Below are 19889 nucleotides of genomic sequence, written 5' to 3' on the forward strand. Positions count from 1 at the left end.
AATGGATGTCAGATGGATAGAAAGACACAGAGATGGATACAGGAAGGAAAAAAATGATCTCAAAGTGAACTCTAAAGAAAGCAGATTTATATTTCAGGGGCTTGGGCTTCCCTGGTGGCTCAATGATAAAGAATCTGCTTGCCAGTGCGGGAGACGTGGGTTCGATCCCTGGTCCAGGAAGATCCCACATGCCACAGAGCAGCTAAGTTTCATGTGCCACCACTACTGAGCCTGTGCTCTAGAGCCTGCGAGCTGCAACTGCTAAGCCCACATGCCACAGCTACCGAAGCCCGTGCACCCGAGAGCCTGTGCTCCACAAGAGAAGCTGCTGCATTGAGAAGCCTGCACGCTGCAAATAGAGAGTGGCCCCCACTCACCGCAACTAGAGAAAAGCCTTCGCAGCAACAAAGACCCAGCACAGCCAAAAATAAACGAAAACTTTTTAAATTAAAAATAATAAATTTCAAGGACTTAAACACTTGAGAAACTAACCTGCTTACATTTCTAAAAAGATCATGTGGTGGTATGTCGCAGGCTTATGAAAACCATTGCTCAGGAAGAGCTGGATAACAGTTAGGCCTGCAGCCCACCTGATCTAGGGTCTAAGACATGAGTGACTATTACATGTGGATAGTGCCATTCTCCTCGTTACATAAATTGCTAAAGTACAAAAACCATTGTTTCATGAAGACAGAGGAAACATAATAACCCCATTCGAGAGGCTCAAAGACATCACAGGGTTGAGTTCTCAACGGCATTTCATGCACCACCTCAGAGGGGTATCTCTGAGGCATACCGCCTCCCACAGTACACTGCAACTTAACTGGCCCAAAGTCAGCAACATGAGATGTCACAGTGCTGACAGTTACACACTGCTGTGGCAAAGGGCGTGGGAAGATCCTGCTGTTTTTGCAGTTGGGTCAGTACTTACTAGGAATGGCTGAGGAAGAGAAATGTAAAGAAAATCAGCATAACTTTGTGCTTCAGGCAGCCTGCTAATTAATAGAGGGCCTGACATTTATATAATGCTTTAGAATTTAAAAACGTTTGCATATTTCAGCTCTCATTCAATCCTTCCAACATTCCCATAAAGTATATAAAACATTATCTCTGTTTTACTGATATGGAAATGTGGGAACAGAGAGGAACAGCCAGCAAGTAACCAAGACTGAATGCACATGTCTTCTGACCTCATGTTCTTTTCATTATACTTTGCATACTGTCAAGTAAACTTAGATTATACTTTGCATATCTTCAAGTAATCTGTAACCAACAGACTTCTTTTTTTTCTCAGCACATGGTCATGAAAAGAATGCCAGTTTAGGGAAATGAGTACAACTTATGGGAAATTAAAAACCTCTGAAGGCATTCTCCAGGGGTCTTCTCCTGTCCTCTACGTCCACTGGAGATGTGCTCGATGTTAAATGAAGCGGCACCAGGGACCAACAGGAGAGACAGGACGCACAACGGGATAAGCTTAGAGTTCCGTCTCTCTGGCAAGTGCTGCTCAGCGTGTGAAAGCTTCTGGTCAGGGAGCAGCCCGGCTAGAGAAAGCAAACCGTAACAGTGACTAGCACTGCATTTCTAATGGAGCAAAGGAAAATATTAAAAGCTTAATAAAGGCCACTGGAGAAAACTGTGGGCTTCTGGGATCCAAACTTTGGCCTGATCCTTTTCTACAAAAAATGTGTCTCCCGAGTCCATTCATCCTTTACAGCTGAGTTCACTTCCTCGTCCCCTCTCATCTAGTCAAGCAGAATAGCCTCCCAGCTTGTTTGTAGGCTTCTCACCTTCCTGCCTTCCAGCCCACCTCCCACAGTGGAGCTGGTGTAATCTTCAGATGTCATGTCCTCTCGTAATCTTCCTTGGTCTCATCCGTTTTAGCCTTTTGGAGGTAACCCCATCCTCTCACGCCCCAGTAGCACCTCTCTGAACTACAGTGCATCTCCCTGGGTAAACTATAAACTCCCAAGGTAGTGGTCTTGTCTGCACACAGTCTATAAAGTCTTATATGCAGAAGACGGCCAATGAACGTCTATCAAACTGAGCCTATCAAACAAATGTCTATCAAACTATGCCTTATTTTTGCCCTTAAAATCTAGCTTCTTTAGGGGAGCAGATGTTCACTGGGGAGCAGCAAACAGTGTATCTGGGAAAGGCTCTTATATTTCATGGGCTCCTAATGTGTGCCCTGCTCCCACTGAGGAGAGTGCTGAACACAGGGCCCTGGAGAGCAATGCTCGGCCACATCACTGGGTGACAGTGTGGGCACCTCTGTCACTCTCTGCTCGCCAGGCAGGTGAGAAGGTGGCCAACACCTTCTGCTCTTCCCTCAAAAGATTTCCAGTTCTCTGGTAAGTGGTGTACAAGCATTAGGTTTCTTTGCCTTGAACAAGCTCTCAGTTCATGTCTACCAGCTGCTGGGCCGACATGCCACCAAAAGGGGAAATGGGAAGATGAGGAACTTTTCCCACTCCAATCCTTTATGACCAAAAGGAAAAAAAGTTGCTTCAAAAATACTCCCTTGCCCCATTTGCTATAAACAGAGTTTATTCTGCGACCAAGGTACTGCTGGTCAGTATTTGTCTGCCATTGTTTCCCTCTGTTAACAGGAAGGCTGTTAGGGATCTACTGACCCTCCTGGGCTGGAGATCTTTTCAGGCCCAGATCTCATGTTGTCATAGTTTTCTCAACTCAAAAATGAAGCCACAGTAGTGACCTACTCTCCAAATACTGTATCAGATAACAAGTCAGCCACCAAAAGAATATATATGACGCAGAGAAATTCATACCTTCGCTGCTGCTTGAGAGAGAATTTCAAGCTCCCTCCTACTACCGTTCTGATTCTGACAATCTTTTTGAGTATCAGGTCATGATCCTACCACCTGTCATGGTCTCCCATTCCTTCAATGCCTATCCCTTCCCCCCTTACCCACTTAAGGACATGATGACTGATTTTTTCTATTGTTTTCTTCATCTCTATTTCATTTATTTCTGCTCTGATCTTTATGACTTCTTTCCTTCTAGTAACTTCCGGCTTTGCTCTTTCTCTAGTTGCCTTAGATGTAAGGTTAGGTTGTTTGAGATTCTCGTTTCCCAAGGAAAGATTGTATCGCTATAAACTTCCCTCCGAGAACTGCTTTTGCTGCATCCCATAGGTTTTGGGTCATTAGTCTCTACGTATTTTCTGATTTCCTCTTTGATTTCTCTAGTGATTCATCAGTTGGTTATTAGCATATTGTTTAGCCTTCATGTGCTTATGTTTTTAACTGTTTTTTTTTCTTCTCACTGATTTCTAATTTCACAGCGTTGTGGTTGGAAAAGATGCTTGACATGATTTCAATTTTCCTGAACTTACTGAGGGTCGTTTTGTGGCCCAGAATGTGATCAACCCTGGAGAATGTTCTGTGTGCACTTGAGAAGAATGTGTATTCAGCTGCTTTTGGATGGAATGCTCTATAAATATCAAGTAAGTCCATCTGGTCCATTAATGAAAGTGGGGTGTTAAAAGTCCCCCTCTATTATTGTGTTACTGTTGATTTCTCCTTTTATGGTTGCTATTAGGTTGGTGCAAATGTAATCATGGTTTTGGATCGTGAATTTTAAATTACAACTAGGCTCAAACACACACTTATTAATCAAAATAGGAACCATTACAATCAACACATTTCTGCCAATGAGAAATGAGTTTGCTTATTCCTGTAGCATAAAAATATGTTCTTCAGGATTTAACGAACTCTTAGAAAACATTTTCTGCATCTTGTTGGTTGTAGAAGCATTTTCCCTGCAAAATGTTGTCAAGATGCTTGAACAAGTGGTAGCCAGTCGGTGAGAGGACAGGTGAATACGGAGGATGAAGCAAAACTTTGAAGCCCAATTCATTCAATATTTGAAGCGTTGGTTGTGTGACCTGTGGTCAGGCATTGTCATGGAGAAGAACTGGCCCTTTCTTTTGACAAACTGGCTGGAGATGTTGTAGTTTTTAGTGCATCTCATTGATCTGCTGAGCATACTTCTCAGATGTAATGGCTTCGCTGTGATTCAGAAAACTGTAGTGGATCAGACAGAAAGCAGACCCCCAAACAGTGACCATGACCTTTTTTGCTGCAAGTTTGTCTTGGGGAAGTGCTTTGGAGCTGCTTCTCAGTCCAGCCACTGAGCTGTTGTCATATACAATCTACTTTTTGTCACATGTCACAGTTCGATCAAGAAATGGTTTGCAGTTGCTGCACAGAATGAAAGAAGATGACACTTCACAACAACGATTTTTTTGGATTTCCGGTCAGTTCATGAGGCACCCACTTATCAAGCTTTTTCACCCTTTTCAATTTGCTTCAAATGCCTAACAACCTTTGATCACTATGTAGGGTCCTTCTTTGTCTTTTGTACTAGATCTTTATTTTAAAGTCTATTTTGTCTGATATGATATTGCTACTCCAGCTTTCTTTTGATTTTCATTTGAACGGAATACATTTTTCCATCCCCTCACTTTCAGTTCTGTATGTGTCCCTTGATCTGAAGTGGGTCTCTTGTAGACAGCATATATATGGTCTTGTTTTTGTCATCCATTCAGCCAGTCTATGTCTTTTGGTTGGAGCCTTTAATCTGTTTCAGTTCAGTTCAGTCGCTCAGTCGTGTCCGACTCTTTGTGACCCCATGAACCGCAGCACGCCAGGCCTCCCTGTCCATCACCAACTCCTGGAGTTTACCTAAACTCATGTCCATTGAGTCAGTGATGCCATCCAACCATCTCACCCTCTGTCGTCCCCTTTTCCTCCTGCCCTCAATCTTTCCCAGCATGGGGTCATTTCAAATGAGTCAGCTCTTTACATCAGGTAGCCAAAATATTGGAGTTTCAGCATCTCCAGTAGCATACTGGGCACCTACCAACCTGGGGAGTTCATCTTTCAGTGTCCTATCTTTGCCTTTTCATACTGTTCATGGGGTTCTCAAGGCAAGAATACTGAAGGGGTTTGCCTTCTCCAGTGGACCGCATTCTGTCAGACCTCTCCACCATGACCCCTCCGTCTTGGGTGGCCCCACACGGCATGGCTTAGTTTCATTGAGTTACACAAGCTGTAGTCCGTGTGATCAGACTGGCTAGTTGTCTGTGATTGTGGTTTCAATCTGTCTGCCCTCTGATGCCCTCTCTCAGCGCCTACTGTCTTACTTGGGTTTCTCTTACCTTGGACGCGGGGTATCTCTTCACAGCTGCTCCCGCAAAGCACAGCCGCTGCTCCTTACCTTGGACGTGGGGTAGCTCCTCTCGGCCACTGCCCCTGACCTTGGACGTGGGGTAGCTCTTAAGGTAATTATCAATATGTATGTTCTTACTGCCACTTTGTTAACTGTTTTGGGTTTTGTTTTTGTAGGTCTTTTTTCTTCCTTTCTCTTGTTCCCCTCCCTTTGATTTGATGATTGACTTTTAGTGTTGTGTTTTGATTCCTTTGTGTGTGTGTGTGTGTATCTACTGTAGCTTTTCAGTCTGCAGTTACCAGAAGGCTTTGATAGGGCAGTCTATATATACACAATACAGTTTTAACTTGCTCATCTTTGAATATCAAATGCATTTCCAGTATCCTGCATTTGTGTTCTCCTCTTCTCACAGTTTGACATCATATTTGTGTGCAGGTGATTTCTTACCTTTACTGTATGTTTGCCTTTACTGAGCTTTTCCATTTGTAATTTTCTTCTTTCTAGTTGCGGCCTTTTTTATTCCTAGAGAAGTTCCTTTAGAATTTGTCGCAAAGCTGTTTTGGTGGTGCCGAATTCTCTGAGTTTTTGCTTGTCTGTAAAGTTTTTGATTTCACCATCAAATCTGACAGCCTTTCTGGCTAGAGTATTCTTGGTTGTTGGGTCTTCCTTTTTATCACTTTAAATATATCCTGCCACTCCCTTCTGGTCTGCAAAGTTTCTGCTGAGAAATCAGCTGATAACCTTACGGGAGTTCCCCTGTGCATTATCTGTTACTCTTCCTTTGTTGCTTTTAGTCCTTTTTCTTTGTCTATGTTTATTGATTTGATTGCCACGTGTCTCAGTGTGTTATTCCTTGGGTTTATCCTGCCTAGGCCTCTCTGCACTTTCTAGACTTGGATGATCGTTTCCTTTGCCATGTTAGGAAAGTTTTCAGTTATTATATCATCTCTTCAAATATTTTCTCAGATATATTCTCTTTCTCTTCTTCTTCTGTGATCCTTATAATGCAAATGTTGGTGTATTTAATGTCATCCCAGAGGTCTCTTAAACTGCCATTTCTTTTCATTCTTTTTTCTTTATTCTATTCCACAGCAGTGATTTCCACCATTCTGTCTTCTAGGTCACTGATCTGTTCTTCCGCCTCAATTATTCTGCTACTGATTCCTTCTAGTGTATTCTTTATTTCAGTTAGTATATTGTTCATCTCTGTTTGTTTTTTAGTTCTTCTAGGTCTTAGTTAAACATTTCTTGTATCTTCTCCATCCTTGGCTCCATCCTTCTTTTCCCAAGATCCTGGATCATCTTTACTATCATTATCCTTAAATTCTTTTTCAGGTAGATTGCCTATCTCCACTTTACTTAGTTGTTTGGGATTTTATCTTGTTCCTTCATTTGGGACATATTCCTCTACCATCGCACTTTGTCTACCTTCCTGTGATTGTGGTTTCTGTTCCATAGGTTGTAGTTCTTCTAGTTTCTGCTGTCTGTCCTCTGGTGGATGAGACTGTCTTATGACGCTTCTGCAGGTTTCCTGGCTGGGGGGACTGGTACCCGCCTACTGTGGGTTGGAGCTGGGGCTTCTCCTTCTGGTGGGCAGGGCCATATCTGAGAGTGTGTTTATTATCAGGCAGCTGTTTATTCAGGATGACTTGAAGCAGACTGTCTGCTGATGGATGGGGCTGTGTTCCCGCCCTGTTGGTTGTTTGGCCTGAGGAGTCCCAGCACCGGAGCCTACGGGCTGTTGGGTGGGGCCAGGTCTTAGTTAGAAAATGGCAGCCTCCTAGAGGGCTCATGCCAGTAAGCACTTGTCAGACCCATGCCAGGAGTATCCCTGTCCCTACAGGGAGCCATAGCTGTCCTCTGCCTCCACACGAGACCCTCCAACACTAGCAGGTAAGTCTGGCCCAGTCTCTTATGAGGTCCCTGCTTTTTTCCCTGGATCCTGATGCCCATAACACCCTATGTATGCCCTTCAAGAGGGGAATTCCCAGTCCTGTGGAATTCCTGTGCTCAAATACCACTGGTCTTTGTCAGATTCTCTGGGGGCTCCTCCTCCTCCTGCTGCTAGACCCCTAGGCTGGGCAGTCCAATGCGGGGCTCAGAAAGTTCACTTCTGTGGGAGAATTTCTATGGTATAATTATTTTCCAGTTTGTAGGTCGCCCACCTGGTGTGTATGGGATTTGAGTTTATCGTGATTGTGCCCCTCCTGCCATCTCGTTGTGGCTTCTTCTTTTGTCTTTGGCTGTAGGGTATCTTTTTTGGTAGATTTCAGCGATTCTTTTTGTTGGTGACTGTTTAGCAGTTAGTTATGACTTTGGTGTTTTCGTAAGAATGGGTGAGCATACGTCCCCCTACTCCACCATCTTGCCGCATTTCCCCCTGCCATTTTTGCTTCAATCCCTCTAATCTCTCAAATCCTATGTCCCCACCACTCCACCAAAATTGCTTTTATCAACTGTCAAACCCAATGGACAGTTGTTATTCTTCATCTTACTTATCAGTAGGTTCTGATCATTCTCTTCCTGAAAATATTTTCTTTCCTGTTTCTGAGTCCCAAATCTGCCTCTCAAGACTTGGTCCTTCACCCTTTGGTTTTTACTTGACCTGTTGGATCCTGGGCTCTGCCTACGAGACCTCCTTGGACCTCCTTCAGCTTTAATCTCCTTGAACTTCAACTGTCTGTCTACCTGGACCTGGGCCCACAGACAACCTATACCTTCTAATTCTCTCCCATTCATTACTGCTTAACCTGGACATCCTGACTCTCCTCTTATTATGAATTCTGAGGCCTTTCTGAAGAGCTAGTCAAGGACTGGTCTATTTGGTTTCTCTATTTAAGATGTAGTAAGGCCTGGCCTCATCTCTGACTGAGCTTTGAGCCCAAAAATAATTGATATGAATTTCTAGCTCCACAAAGAACATAGTCAATCTTCCAAACAGTATTAGAAAACTCTGGTTAAGAAAGCTGAAGTTGATTGTCAAAAATACTCAATGTCAAACATTTTCTTTGTGTTTTCTTCAGTGGATCTATCTGTTTATAAATTCTTTTGTTTGGATGATACCAGAATACACTTTGCATTCTGATGCCTAGAAAAGGAGAGCACTCTTTTAGATTTCTCAGGGAACTGGACACAGATAAAATAAAATGGATACTAGACTTAGCCCAGGACTGGAAGTTATTCAATCCCAGATTCCAATTTTCATCCTTATTAGTCCTAGTACATTTCTTAGGATTAAAGCCACATACCTAGAAGCATCAAGGAATGGTCTGTAGGCCAAGTTGATCCATTCTTCTCTATTGGACGAGTATTTTGGCTCCCGGGGTGTTTCTCTCATGGTGTCCAAATCCACTAAATAATGGCATTTACTGATGTCAATCTGCAATGGAGAAAGATGAACTCTTCATCAGGAATTGCAAAGGTCCTTTCAGGGTAAGAAATATAAATTGTAATCCTAAGAATTCATGCAGAGTTTTAGAAGCACAAACATCAAAGTCCTTAGATGTTATCAGTACTCTCTTCACGCAGATAAGAGTGCTGGGTGTTAGGGTATTATTTAGGCTCCTGGGGGAGGGATGAGACATGAACTCACCCAGCCAAATATACATGTAAGCTTTGGGAGTTTTGACTCTAGTTTGGGCATGAAGTCTCTCTACCCTCACAAACACTTCTGAAGCTAGCAAGAGTCCACAACCTATTCAAAAAAATTTCTTCTGTGGCTCACTATTGCTCCCTTCCAAACTATCACCCTTTGTTTCAGAGACTGAGAGGCCTGATCAAACAAAAATGTTAATGTGTGAGAAGCCCTGTCTCTGCTGACAGAGAGCCAGTGGGGTCGCCGTATACCTCACAAGTAGTTCAAAGACATCATGCACATTGTTTCCTTCAAACTTCAACAGAACTGACAGAGACCCAGGAACTGTCCCTGCAGCAAAAGATCAGTAAAACAGATACAAGAACTACAAGAGTAGAGATTATGAAACGTATATAGTAACTATTGGCAAAACTAGAGTCATCCAGTTGCTCACAATATGGATACATCAGAGTATCACTCGTACTCATAAGAAATTATTAATGCATTTAATTTAAAACCATGTTGGTACTATGCTTCTCACAAAATTGATTAATTCAACAGAACATGCTACAAAATCTGTAGGATACTTTTGCAGTTAAATGGTTCATCTCAAACTATTCTTCCTCTCATCTCAAAGCCATGGGAGAAATTTTTAAGCCTTTTTAATAGTAATAATAATAAAACTGTAAACTTAAAAAAAATACAATACACACACACCAATGTTCTTAGCAACACTATTTAAAATAGCCCAAACATGGAAGCATCTAAGTGTCCATCAACAGATGAAGGGATAAAGAAGATGTGGTATATCACTCAGCCATAAATAAGAATGAAATAGTGCCATTTGCAGCAATATGGATGGACCCAGAGATTATCATATGTGAAGTAAGTCTGAGAAAGATGAACATTATATGATATCATTTACATGTGGAATCTAAAAAATACTAATGAACTTATTCACAAACCAGAAATAGGCTCACAGACATAGAAAACAAACTTACGGTTTCTAAAGGAAGATGGGTGGTGGAGGGATACATTAGGAGTATGTGATTAACAGGTACCCACTAATATATATAAAATAAACAACAAGGATTTATTGCATAGCATAGGGAACTATATGCAGTATCTCATAATAACCTATAATGTAAAAGAATCTGAAAAGAATGTGTGTGTATGTCTGTGTGTGAATCACTTGCTGTATACCCAAAGTGACAGTTGCTCAGTCATGTCCAGCTCTTTGCGACCCCATGGACTATACAATCCATAGCATTCTCCAGGCCAGAATACTGGAGTAGGTAGCCAGTCCCTTCTCCAGGGAATCTTCCCAACCCAGGGATCAAATCCAGGTCTCCCTCATTGCAGGCAGATTCTTTACCAGCTGAGTCACCAGAGAAGCCAGTATACCCGAAACTAGCACAATATTGTAAATCAACCATAGTTCAAAAAAATATAATACACACGTTTCTATGATGTTAAATAAAAGCCCAAAGATGGAGAACATCACTGTGATATGATTTATAATAAATATTCTTGGGAGGGTCTTTTTCCAAGGTTTCTGACTGACAGCTCCCAAAACCCTTGTAATTTCCTAGGCAATAAGAGCAATGGGAGCATTTTTTGTTAAAATGTTTGGCCTCTTATCCTCAGTTCCTGATATCTCTTCAAAGCAATAATGGTGAGTGGAGTGTCTTGTTATTCATAGCTAGCCCCTATGTACCACAACTGAGATCGGGTTAATGGAGTGACTTTTGGAAATCCCCTAAAGATGGCAGGGGGTGCTGGTCACCAGATGAACTAACCATGTGAACAGAGGGTTGGTTTTCCAGTCACCAGGGAAGGGGGGAAGGGCTAGAGACTGCCAGTGATTTAATTAATCATTCCTGTGTCAGGAAGCCTCCATAAAACCCTGAAAGCCCAGGTTTAGAAAACTTCCAGGTTGGTGAATGCTTGGAGATTCGGGAAGGGTGCTGCACGTGGAAAGTGCATGAAGACCCGAACTCTTCCCTCATATCTTGCCCTATTCATCTCTTCCATCTGGCTGTTCCTGAATTATATCCTTTTATAATAAACCAGTTCTCTAGTAAGTGAAATGTTTCTCTGTATGTGGTACTCTAGCAAATTAATCAAACACAAAGAGAGGGTCGTGGGAGACTCTGCTTTATACCCAGTCAGTCAGAATTACAAGGAACAACCTGGACTTAAAACCAGCACCTGAAGTCCAAGAAGGGGGTCACGGCTCCAGTCTGTCACCAGCCAGTCAGAAACAGGTACCAACCTGGGCTTGAGATTGGCATCTGATGTAGGCAGGAGAAGGGGGCAGTCTTGTAGGACTGAGCCCTCAATCTGTGGAGTCTGATGCTATCTCTGGGTAGACAGCCCAAGATGGTGTCTGAGAATTGTTGTTACTGTGGGGAACCCCCCACCCCCAACATTAGAAATCAGTCCCAGAACCCTCTTAATTACTAATGTAGTCAGTTAAAGGAAAGTAAATCTCAAGGGAAGGAAACTACTAATTTTCAGTGTTTTTTTCACATGCAAGTATGTTATATATATCATTTTTGAAATCATTATATAAAGGCCTATAGAGGAATTATTAACTCCTATTTTATAAATGAGGAATCCAAGACTCAGAGACAAATTATATAACTTCATTTTTTTTAAGATCTATATTAAGCCCCTACAATATACTAGGCATTAATAAGTTAGAGCTAACGATATAGAAATAAATAACAAATAAACAAATAATAAGTTCTCACCCTAAAAAGATGTACAATCCTCACCAAAATCACATGAGTTTATAGTAGAGCTGGGTGTGTGTTTAGTCGTCTCAGTTGTGTCTGACTCTTTGTAACCCCACTGACTGCAGCCCACCAGGCTCCTCTGTCCATGGGGATTCTCCAGGCAAGAATACTAGAGTGGGTTGCCATGCTCTCCTCCAGGGGATCTTCCCAACCCAGGAGCCGAACCCAGGTCTCCTGCATTGCAGGTGGATTCTTTACCGTCTGAGCCACCAAGAAAGCCCAATAGAGCCATACTGGACTCAAGTCAGTGTGACTGCCAATGTCATACATCAACTGCCCCAAATGACCGAATAGGAGGCAAAGTACTCTCAGGAGCTCATCTAAATGTTGCTTAAAAATTAAAACCAAAAAAGAGTTGTCCAAGAATGCCAGGTTTCAGCTAAGATAAAGACCATTTGAAATACAAATAGATATATAGCAAATCTCATATTTCAACCCTGATGAAGGGTTGAAAGCTTTTCCTTTGGAACCAGGAATAACTCGGGCCGCTTGTTATCATTACTCTATTCAACACTGCACTAGAGATTCTAGTCAGCAGCAAAAGATAAAAGGAAGAAACAAAAGGTAGAAGAAATGAAAAGAAAGAAAATTCATATTCATCACAATGATATGATTAGTATACATGAAATCCAAAAGAGTCAACAGAAAAATTTTTGGAATTAAGACAGTTTATCAAATTTAAACCATTTATAGAATGTAAAATCAATATCATATATTCCTACATAACAGCAGTAAACAACATATAAATTACATTGAAAAAATTACATATTTTCAAGTTATATTATAAAAATACCATTTATAAGGATTTGAAAATATGTGGCTTGGAATAAACCTAACAAAATATGGGCAAGGCCTCCATAAAAAATTATAGAATTTTATTAATAAGTGTCTATCAACTGATGAATTTATAATGTGGTATATTCATATAATTAAAATGTGGTCTAAAATGCAGTGGTATATCACTGTCTTAAAAAGTATACACACTACAACAAAGATGAACCTTGAAAACATTATGTTAAGTGAAAGAGACACAAAAGACCATTCTTGTGTGACTTCATTTATAAGAAATATCCAGAAGAGGCAAATACATTAAGACAGAAAGCCGATTAGTGGTTGCTAAGGATTGGGGGAGTTAATGGGTATGGGTATTATTTTGGTGGGGGGGTGGGGCAATGAAATGCTCTGAAACACTATGAACATACTGAAAGCCACTGAAAAAGTTCTGGGGATAGAGAGTGGTAATGATTGCATAACAGTACGGATGTTCTTAATGCAACTGAATTATATACCTAAAAGTGATTAAAATGGTAAATTGGGTAATAAAAAATAATTGAAATGATGAATTTTATCTCAAAAAATTTTAATAAACAATAAAGTTGACCTTTATTAAATGGAGAGATAAACCTTATTTCTAGGTTAAAGACTCACTATGATAAAGATGTGAATTCTAAATAAATTGATTGAGAGATTAAATGCAATCTCAATAAAAATGCCAATAGACTTTTTTGATGAAACTTGACAAACTGATTCTAAAATATATTTGGAAATGCAAAAGGACAAGGACAGTCCAGGCACTCTTGGAAAAGAAGGGTACTTGTTATGGTAATTAAGACAACGAGGTATTAGTGCCGGATTAGAACAGACCACTGAATAAAATAGAGCCTGGAACAGATACAGGCACGTATGGACCCTGAATCTATGATAAAAAGGGCACCTCAGAGCAGTGGAAAGAGTATGGTCTCTTCACTAACACATGCTGGGACAACCGAATATCCATTGGGGGGGAAATGAAATTGGACTTCTGCACACAATGAATAAACAACAAGGACCTACTGTAAAGCTTAGAGAACTGTATTCAATATTGCATGATAAACCAGGATGGAAAAGAGTATTTTTTAAAAGAATATATATATGTATATATGTAACTGAATCACTTTGCTGTATAGTAGAAATTAACACATTGTAAAATAAACTATACTTCAATGAAAAAATACTGATAAAGTAAAAAAATCTACATCATATGGATTACAGAACTAAATGTGAAAAGCAAAACCCTTGGAAGATAATATGGGAGACTACTGTCAAGATCGAATGTATGGCAAAAGTTCTTTTAGACAAGCACAAAAAGTATTAACTACAAAAGAAATGAGGGATACATTTGATTATATTAAAAATGGGAATATCCCTTCATCAAAGATACCATTAAGAGAGTGAAGAGATGAGCCACAGAATGGGAGAAGATAGATGCAATATATTAACAATCAAGTTTCATGTCTAGAACATATAAAGAACACCTACCAATCAATAAGACAAAAATGGACCACCCAACAGAAAAATGGGAAAATGATTTGAATTGGTACTTCAGAAGAAGAAATCAAAATGGCCAAAACCAAAAAGTATTCAACTGCATTAGTAACCAAAGAAGTGCAAATCAAAATTACGTGAAAAATTACAATACCAAGTATTGACCAGAATGTGGAGCAATTCTTAATACGTTGCTGGCAGGAGATTAAGTTGGTATAAGATTTTCAGAAAATAATTTGGCAGAATCTGCTAAAATTTGAACATATGCATTTCTTATGATCCAAAAATTCTACTCCTAGGTATTAGAATGAACCATATGGAATCATTAATGTGTGACTGTTTCACAAAAAAAATGGTCATTTCACATGGTTCAAGCTAATGTATATCCAACAGGAATACATGCACCAAAAGATAAGTTCGAGAATGTTCGAAGTGGCACTATTTACAGCTGGCCTAGATGGGAAACAACCAAAAAACTATCAACAGTAAAATAATAGTGATATAACCATACAATGAAATCTATACTGTAATAAAAGAGAACAAACCACACTACACTCATCAACATGTGATTACAAACAAAATGTTAAGCAAAAGGATCAAGACAGATAAAAATGCAGTATGATTCCGTGTATATGAAGTTCAAAAACAGGCAAAACTAATTTATGTTGTTTACGAATGCTTACAAAAGCAGTAAATCTAAAGAGAAAAGCAAGAACATTTTTATCATATGCAAAAGAAGAGGGAATGGGGTAGTGATCAAAGGAATCACTTGGGGAACTTGTGGATGCTGATAATGTTCTAGTATTTGACCTGGGTGACAATTACACAGGTATTTTTCTATTATTATTGTATTATTACTAATTTAATATGTACATTTATGTTTTGTGCACATTTAGGCTTATGGCTTATACACAACTTAAGGTTTGAAAAAGTGCATATAAAAACAACTTGGTCATCTCTGGCTTGCAACAAACTCTGTTCTTCCCCAACCTCTAACTCACAGTACTGTTCTCATTCTCTCTCAGCATTATTTATATGTAAAAAAGACTTCAAGTCTCACATCTGTCTCTACATATGGCTATTCCTCCAGGGGAGAGAAAGCACACTGAGAATTGACGTCAGACCCAATTCCATTCCACATAACTCTCTAAAAATGATCCTTTGCATAAACAATCCAGGAAGCAGCCTTTTTGGTCTGAACACCCACTCTGTAGCTCCCGAGGATTTTAAAAACATGAAACAAGTTTTTAAAAGCTTTGCAAGTGCCATGCCTCTGTAATCAAATAGAACCAGCAAGGGGTAAAGATTCAATCTAAAGTCTAGACCTCCTTTGGTGAGGGAGCTCTGAGTTTGACACTTCAATACTTGAGCTCAGCCTGGCCTTTTCTGGCCAGACATGCTACAGGTCTCATTATTTAGTTTTGTTGATGGACACATGGTCTACCAGAGATGTGGATAGTAACTAGTTAATACCCTACTATACCAGTTAGCTTTAGATTTCACTCATCACACCATCCATAAGCAAATTTCATTTGAAGTAAAGTTTTCAGAAAGATACCAAGGCAAAAATGATATTAATTGAAATACTAATCCATTAAAAAGAGAAATGTAACCTCTTTTCATCTATTCTGGAAAGCAGCTGATGAATATTCTTTTTTTCTAGGAATCAGTTACCAAACAACTGCAATACACAAGGACAAAGGTCTCTGGCAAAAAATGATTAGGTATGATCAAGGGTAGGTTCTCTAGCAGAAAAGAAATAAGGTGGTTAAAAAAGGAGCCCCACATAAAAAGGCAACCTATGGAAACAGAAAAAATATCTGCAAACCATATATCTGGTAAAGGATTAATATTCTCAATGTATAAGGAACTTATGGAACTCAACAGCAAAAAGCCAAATAAATATGATTTAAAATGGGCAAAGGACCTGAACAGATACTTTTCCAAAGAAGACACACAAATGGCCAACAGGTACATGAAAAGGTGCTCAGTATCACCAATCATCAGGGAAACGCAAATCAAAACACAATGAGATGGCAACCTCATACCTGCCAGAATAGCCACCACCAAAAAGACAAGAGATAAGTACTGGCAAATAGGTGGAGGAAAGAGAAGCCTGGCACTGTTAGCAGGAACGGGAACTGGCACAGCCATTACGGAAAACAGTATGGAGTCTCCTCAAAAAATAAAAAATAAAACTACCATATGATTCAGCAATCCAACTTTTGGTGTGGACCTGAAAGAAATGCAATCACCAAGGTGAAGTGATATCTGTACCCCTGATGCTCACGGCAGCATTATTCACAATTGCCAGCACATGAAACAAGCGAAGCATCTGTCACAAGATGAAGTGTGGTATGGATAGCTCGCTTGCTCTCCCTCACTCTACCTCACACACGCGCGTGCAAACACACAAAAAGAGGAATATTATTCAGCCATAAAAAGAAGGAAACCCTGCTATTTGTGACAACATGGATGAACTCTGAGGGCATTATGCTAAATGAAATAAGTCAGACATAGAAACACAAGTATATCCTGTATAGACAAGTATATGACTTCACTCAGGTATAGAATCCAAAAGTCAAACTCACAGAAACAAAGTAGAATGGTGCTTACGAAGGGGCTGGGAGAAACGGAGAGACGTTGGTCAAAGGCACAAATTTCAGAGACAGATGACTAAGTTTTACAGATCTAACGTAGAGCATGGGAACTACAGTTAAAACAATACAGTGCTATATACTTGAAATCACCTAAGAGAAGACCAAAAGAAACAGTAACTACATGAGGTGATGGATGTATTAACTTACTGTGTTAATCATTTCACAATATATACATACATGAAATCATCATATTTTACAACTTAAACTTGGACTTCCCATGTGGCTCTAATGGTAAAGAACCTGCCTGCCTGCAGGAGATATGAGAGACGTGGGTTTGATCCCTGGGTGGGGAAGATCCCCTGGAGGAGGGCATGGAAACCCACTATAGTACTCTTGCCTGGAGCATCCCATGGACAGAGGAGCCTGATGGGGACAGTCCATAGGGTTGCAAAGAGTCAGACATGACTGAACTGACTTAGCACACATACCTTAAACTTACATAATGTCATTTGTCAATTATATCTCGATAAAGCTGGAAAAAAATTATATTTAAAAAATTAGAAGAGGAACTCTAAGTCAAAAGCCTAGATTCTGATCTGGGCTCCATAAAAACTAGCTGGGTGACTCACACTCATTTAAGTTTTTTATATTTTAATTTTTTCTGTAAAAAATAAGGATAATACCATTTGCCTCAAAAGTTGTAATGAGGATTAAATGAGATGATTCATTAAAGTAAAACTTGCAAACTATAAAGCACTACTATGCAAACAGCTATAATATTAGAAGGAAGTCTAATTCTGTGAAAAGTGAGAACTTGACTAATATAAAAGAACCTTGGAGCATTAGAGCCCACTAAGGTGAATTTTTCTTGTTTTCAACCTAGATTGGTATTTCTTGTCAAGTCATGTCCAACGTGTAGGACACAACAGTTATAATATTAACTACTCACAATCCTTGATTAGCAATGAATTGGCAGCATCCACTAAATGATATCAAAATGAATCTTCTGAGCTCACAGAAATAGAAAACAAACTTACAGTTACCAAAGGGAAGAGGGAGAGGGGAGACAAAAATTAGGAGTTTTGGATTAACAGCTATAAACTACTACATATAAAATAGATAAGCAACAAGGATTGACTGTATAGCTCAGGGAATTATATCTATTACCTTGTAATAACCTACAATGGAATATTATCTGGCAAGTCCTGAATAACTATGCTGTACAACCGAAACTAATGCAATATTGTAAATCAACTGTATTTCGATTTTTAAAAAAACTGGAAAAATCAATCTTCTGGGCATCATCAAAGCCTTTATTAAGTACTTATAGTTAGGTGAATACTAAACTAGGTATATAAAATTCCTCTAAGACATGTCCCTGTTATTAAACTTGTAATTTAGGTCAGGAAATAACATTGGCACATATGAAATATAGAAAATATTATAAGTAGAGTTCAGGGACAAAGAAATCACAGGGGGCTTCAGTCATTGAAAAGCCTTCCAGGAGTTGGTGGCCAAAGTTAGAACAGAGAATAAAAGGCAGAAAAAAGCAAGGTCTTCAGGGGAAAGAGGTGGAATATCTGCTTGTCCCAGAATGTGTGCAATGAGAAACAGAACTAGAGAGAGGAAGTCCAAGGACTGATAACAGAGGACCCAAAGTAGGGCACTCTGGACTTTGTGCATCAGGAATCTACTCTAGGTCTTTTTAGTGAGTGATAGTCATCCAGTCGTGTCCGACTCTTTGTGACCCCATGGACTGTAGCCCGCCAGGCTCCTCTGTGCATAGAATTCTTCAGGCAAGAATAGTGGAGTGGGTTGCCATTTCATTCTCCAGTTTTTTAACCAAGGAGTCTTTTAACCAAGGAGTAATACAACTGAAAAATGGGTCTCAGAACAAGAGGTCCATATTGGCTACGCCGGGGAGGGCGGGGGAAGGAAGCACTTGGAGAGAAGCCTGGAAGCAAAGACCACAGTCACCATCACAGTATCTAGTTGGGACGGGACCACACCCTGAAGCTCCATGGCAGGCAGAGGGGTGAAGGGAACAGAAAGGGTAGATCTTGGGTCTATCTGAAAGGAAATCAGTGACTCCAGGATTTCTAATGCAGTGAGATGGGGAAAAGGAGGAAATGCAGTGAAGAATCAGTTTAGGTTAAGATTAAGAGAAGATGATAACTTGTGTTTCAGCACCTACTGAGGTGGGAAGAAACATGGTGTATTTAAGTACTGAAAGAAGCTCTATGTGATTAGAATATTGAGTTAGAGTCTACAGTTCCTACTGCCTGGAATACTCCCTGCTTTTACCTCAGAAATCCCTACTCATCCTTCAGGTTTTAGCTAAAAATGATTTTTGAGAATGACTTCACTGTCCACTTAAACTAGGACAGGCCCCTAAATTACATGCTCTCATATCAACTAGTACTTCTCCATTAACAAACCGTATAATCTCATATCAACTAGTACTTCTCCATTAACAAACCGTATAATTAAGATTTATGAACCAATTGGGGAAACAGTAAATTCTGTGGAAGTTGGGACCGTGTCTATCTCATTTCATGCATTCCAAAACTCTAGCACAGGGCAAAGTACACAGCAGGTGCCAAAAAAATATGTATTTAATACATGTACACAAGAGAGCATGAATTTTAAAAAGTGAAAGTACATTGAGGGAGGAAAAGGTGAAAGGGTAGGAAGAGGAAGAGAAGAAAGGAACAGAGAGGAGCAGAAGACCCCAGATAAAGCTTGGGAGGATGCCTAAAGCACTGGCAGAAGAAAGCAGGAGAAGTAGGCGCTGAAAAGAACCCTTAGAGAGGTCGTTGGAGGAGGATCAAAGAAGTACACAGTTGTGAAACTCGAGGAGAGTGGATTTCAAAAGCTACAGAAAGGCTGCAGAGGAGGTTGAAGATTGAGAAAAAAATAACAATAGGACTGGGTTCAACAGCTGTACCAAACAATAAATTTATCACAGCTTAGAATGTCATGGGGGGGCCAAGGAAAGAACTAACCTCCTTTTCTCAGTGACCTTCCCTGCTGTCTACCCAGTGCCGGAGCCAAGCCCCCACAAATCCTAAGGCAGGAAGGATGTGAACTTGCATTCACGCATTTATCAGTTGGAAATGACAATGACGCACGTAGCTGTAAAAATAGAGATCTCTGGCAAGGGCCAATGTGAAGTTCAGGGAGCATCACAGAGACACCATCTCCATGCAGAGAACAGATCTTATTTCTCAAATGTCACTGAAAGTTCTCCAGTAAACAAATGCAGGAAAGAATCCTCTAAGAGTTTAAGGGGAGGGAATTCCCTGGTTCAGTGGTTAGGACTCTGTGCTTTCACTGCTGAGGGTCCAGGTTCAATCCCTAGTCAGGGACATAAGGATTCCCACACGCCGTGCAGTGCAGTCAAAAAAAATAAAT

General features: G+C 40.2%; 1 protein-coding gene across 8 annotated transcripts in view; it reads right to left on the reverse strand.

The window, feature by feature from the left end:
• Positions 1 to 19889, reverse strand: part of ALG9 (ALG9 alpha-1,2-mannosyltransferase) — a 115029-nt gene that overhangs the window by 20120 nt on the left and 75020 nt on the right. For all 8 annotated transcript variants that reach the window (XM_081543350.1, XM_081543355.1, XM_081543353.1 and 5 more), the window contains one exon: positions 8445 to 8575. In XM_081543350.1, coding sequence (XP_081399476.1) covers positions 8445 to 8575 — 131 coding nt within the window. The remainder of the gene's footprint in view (positions 1 to 8444; positions 8576 to 19889) is intronic.

This window comes from Giraffa tippelskirchi, chromosome 11 (assembly GCF_054371585.1).
Source record: "Giraffa tippelskirchi isolate mGirTip1 chromosome 11, T2T-mGirTip1v1.2.pri, whole genome shotgun sequence".
In the NCBI taxonomy this organism is placed as follows: domain Eukaryota; kingdom Metazoa; phylum Chordata; class Mammalia; order Artiodactyla; family Giraffidae; genus Giraffa; species Giraffa tippelskirchi.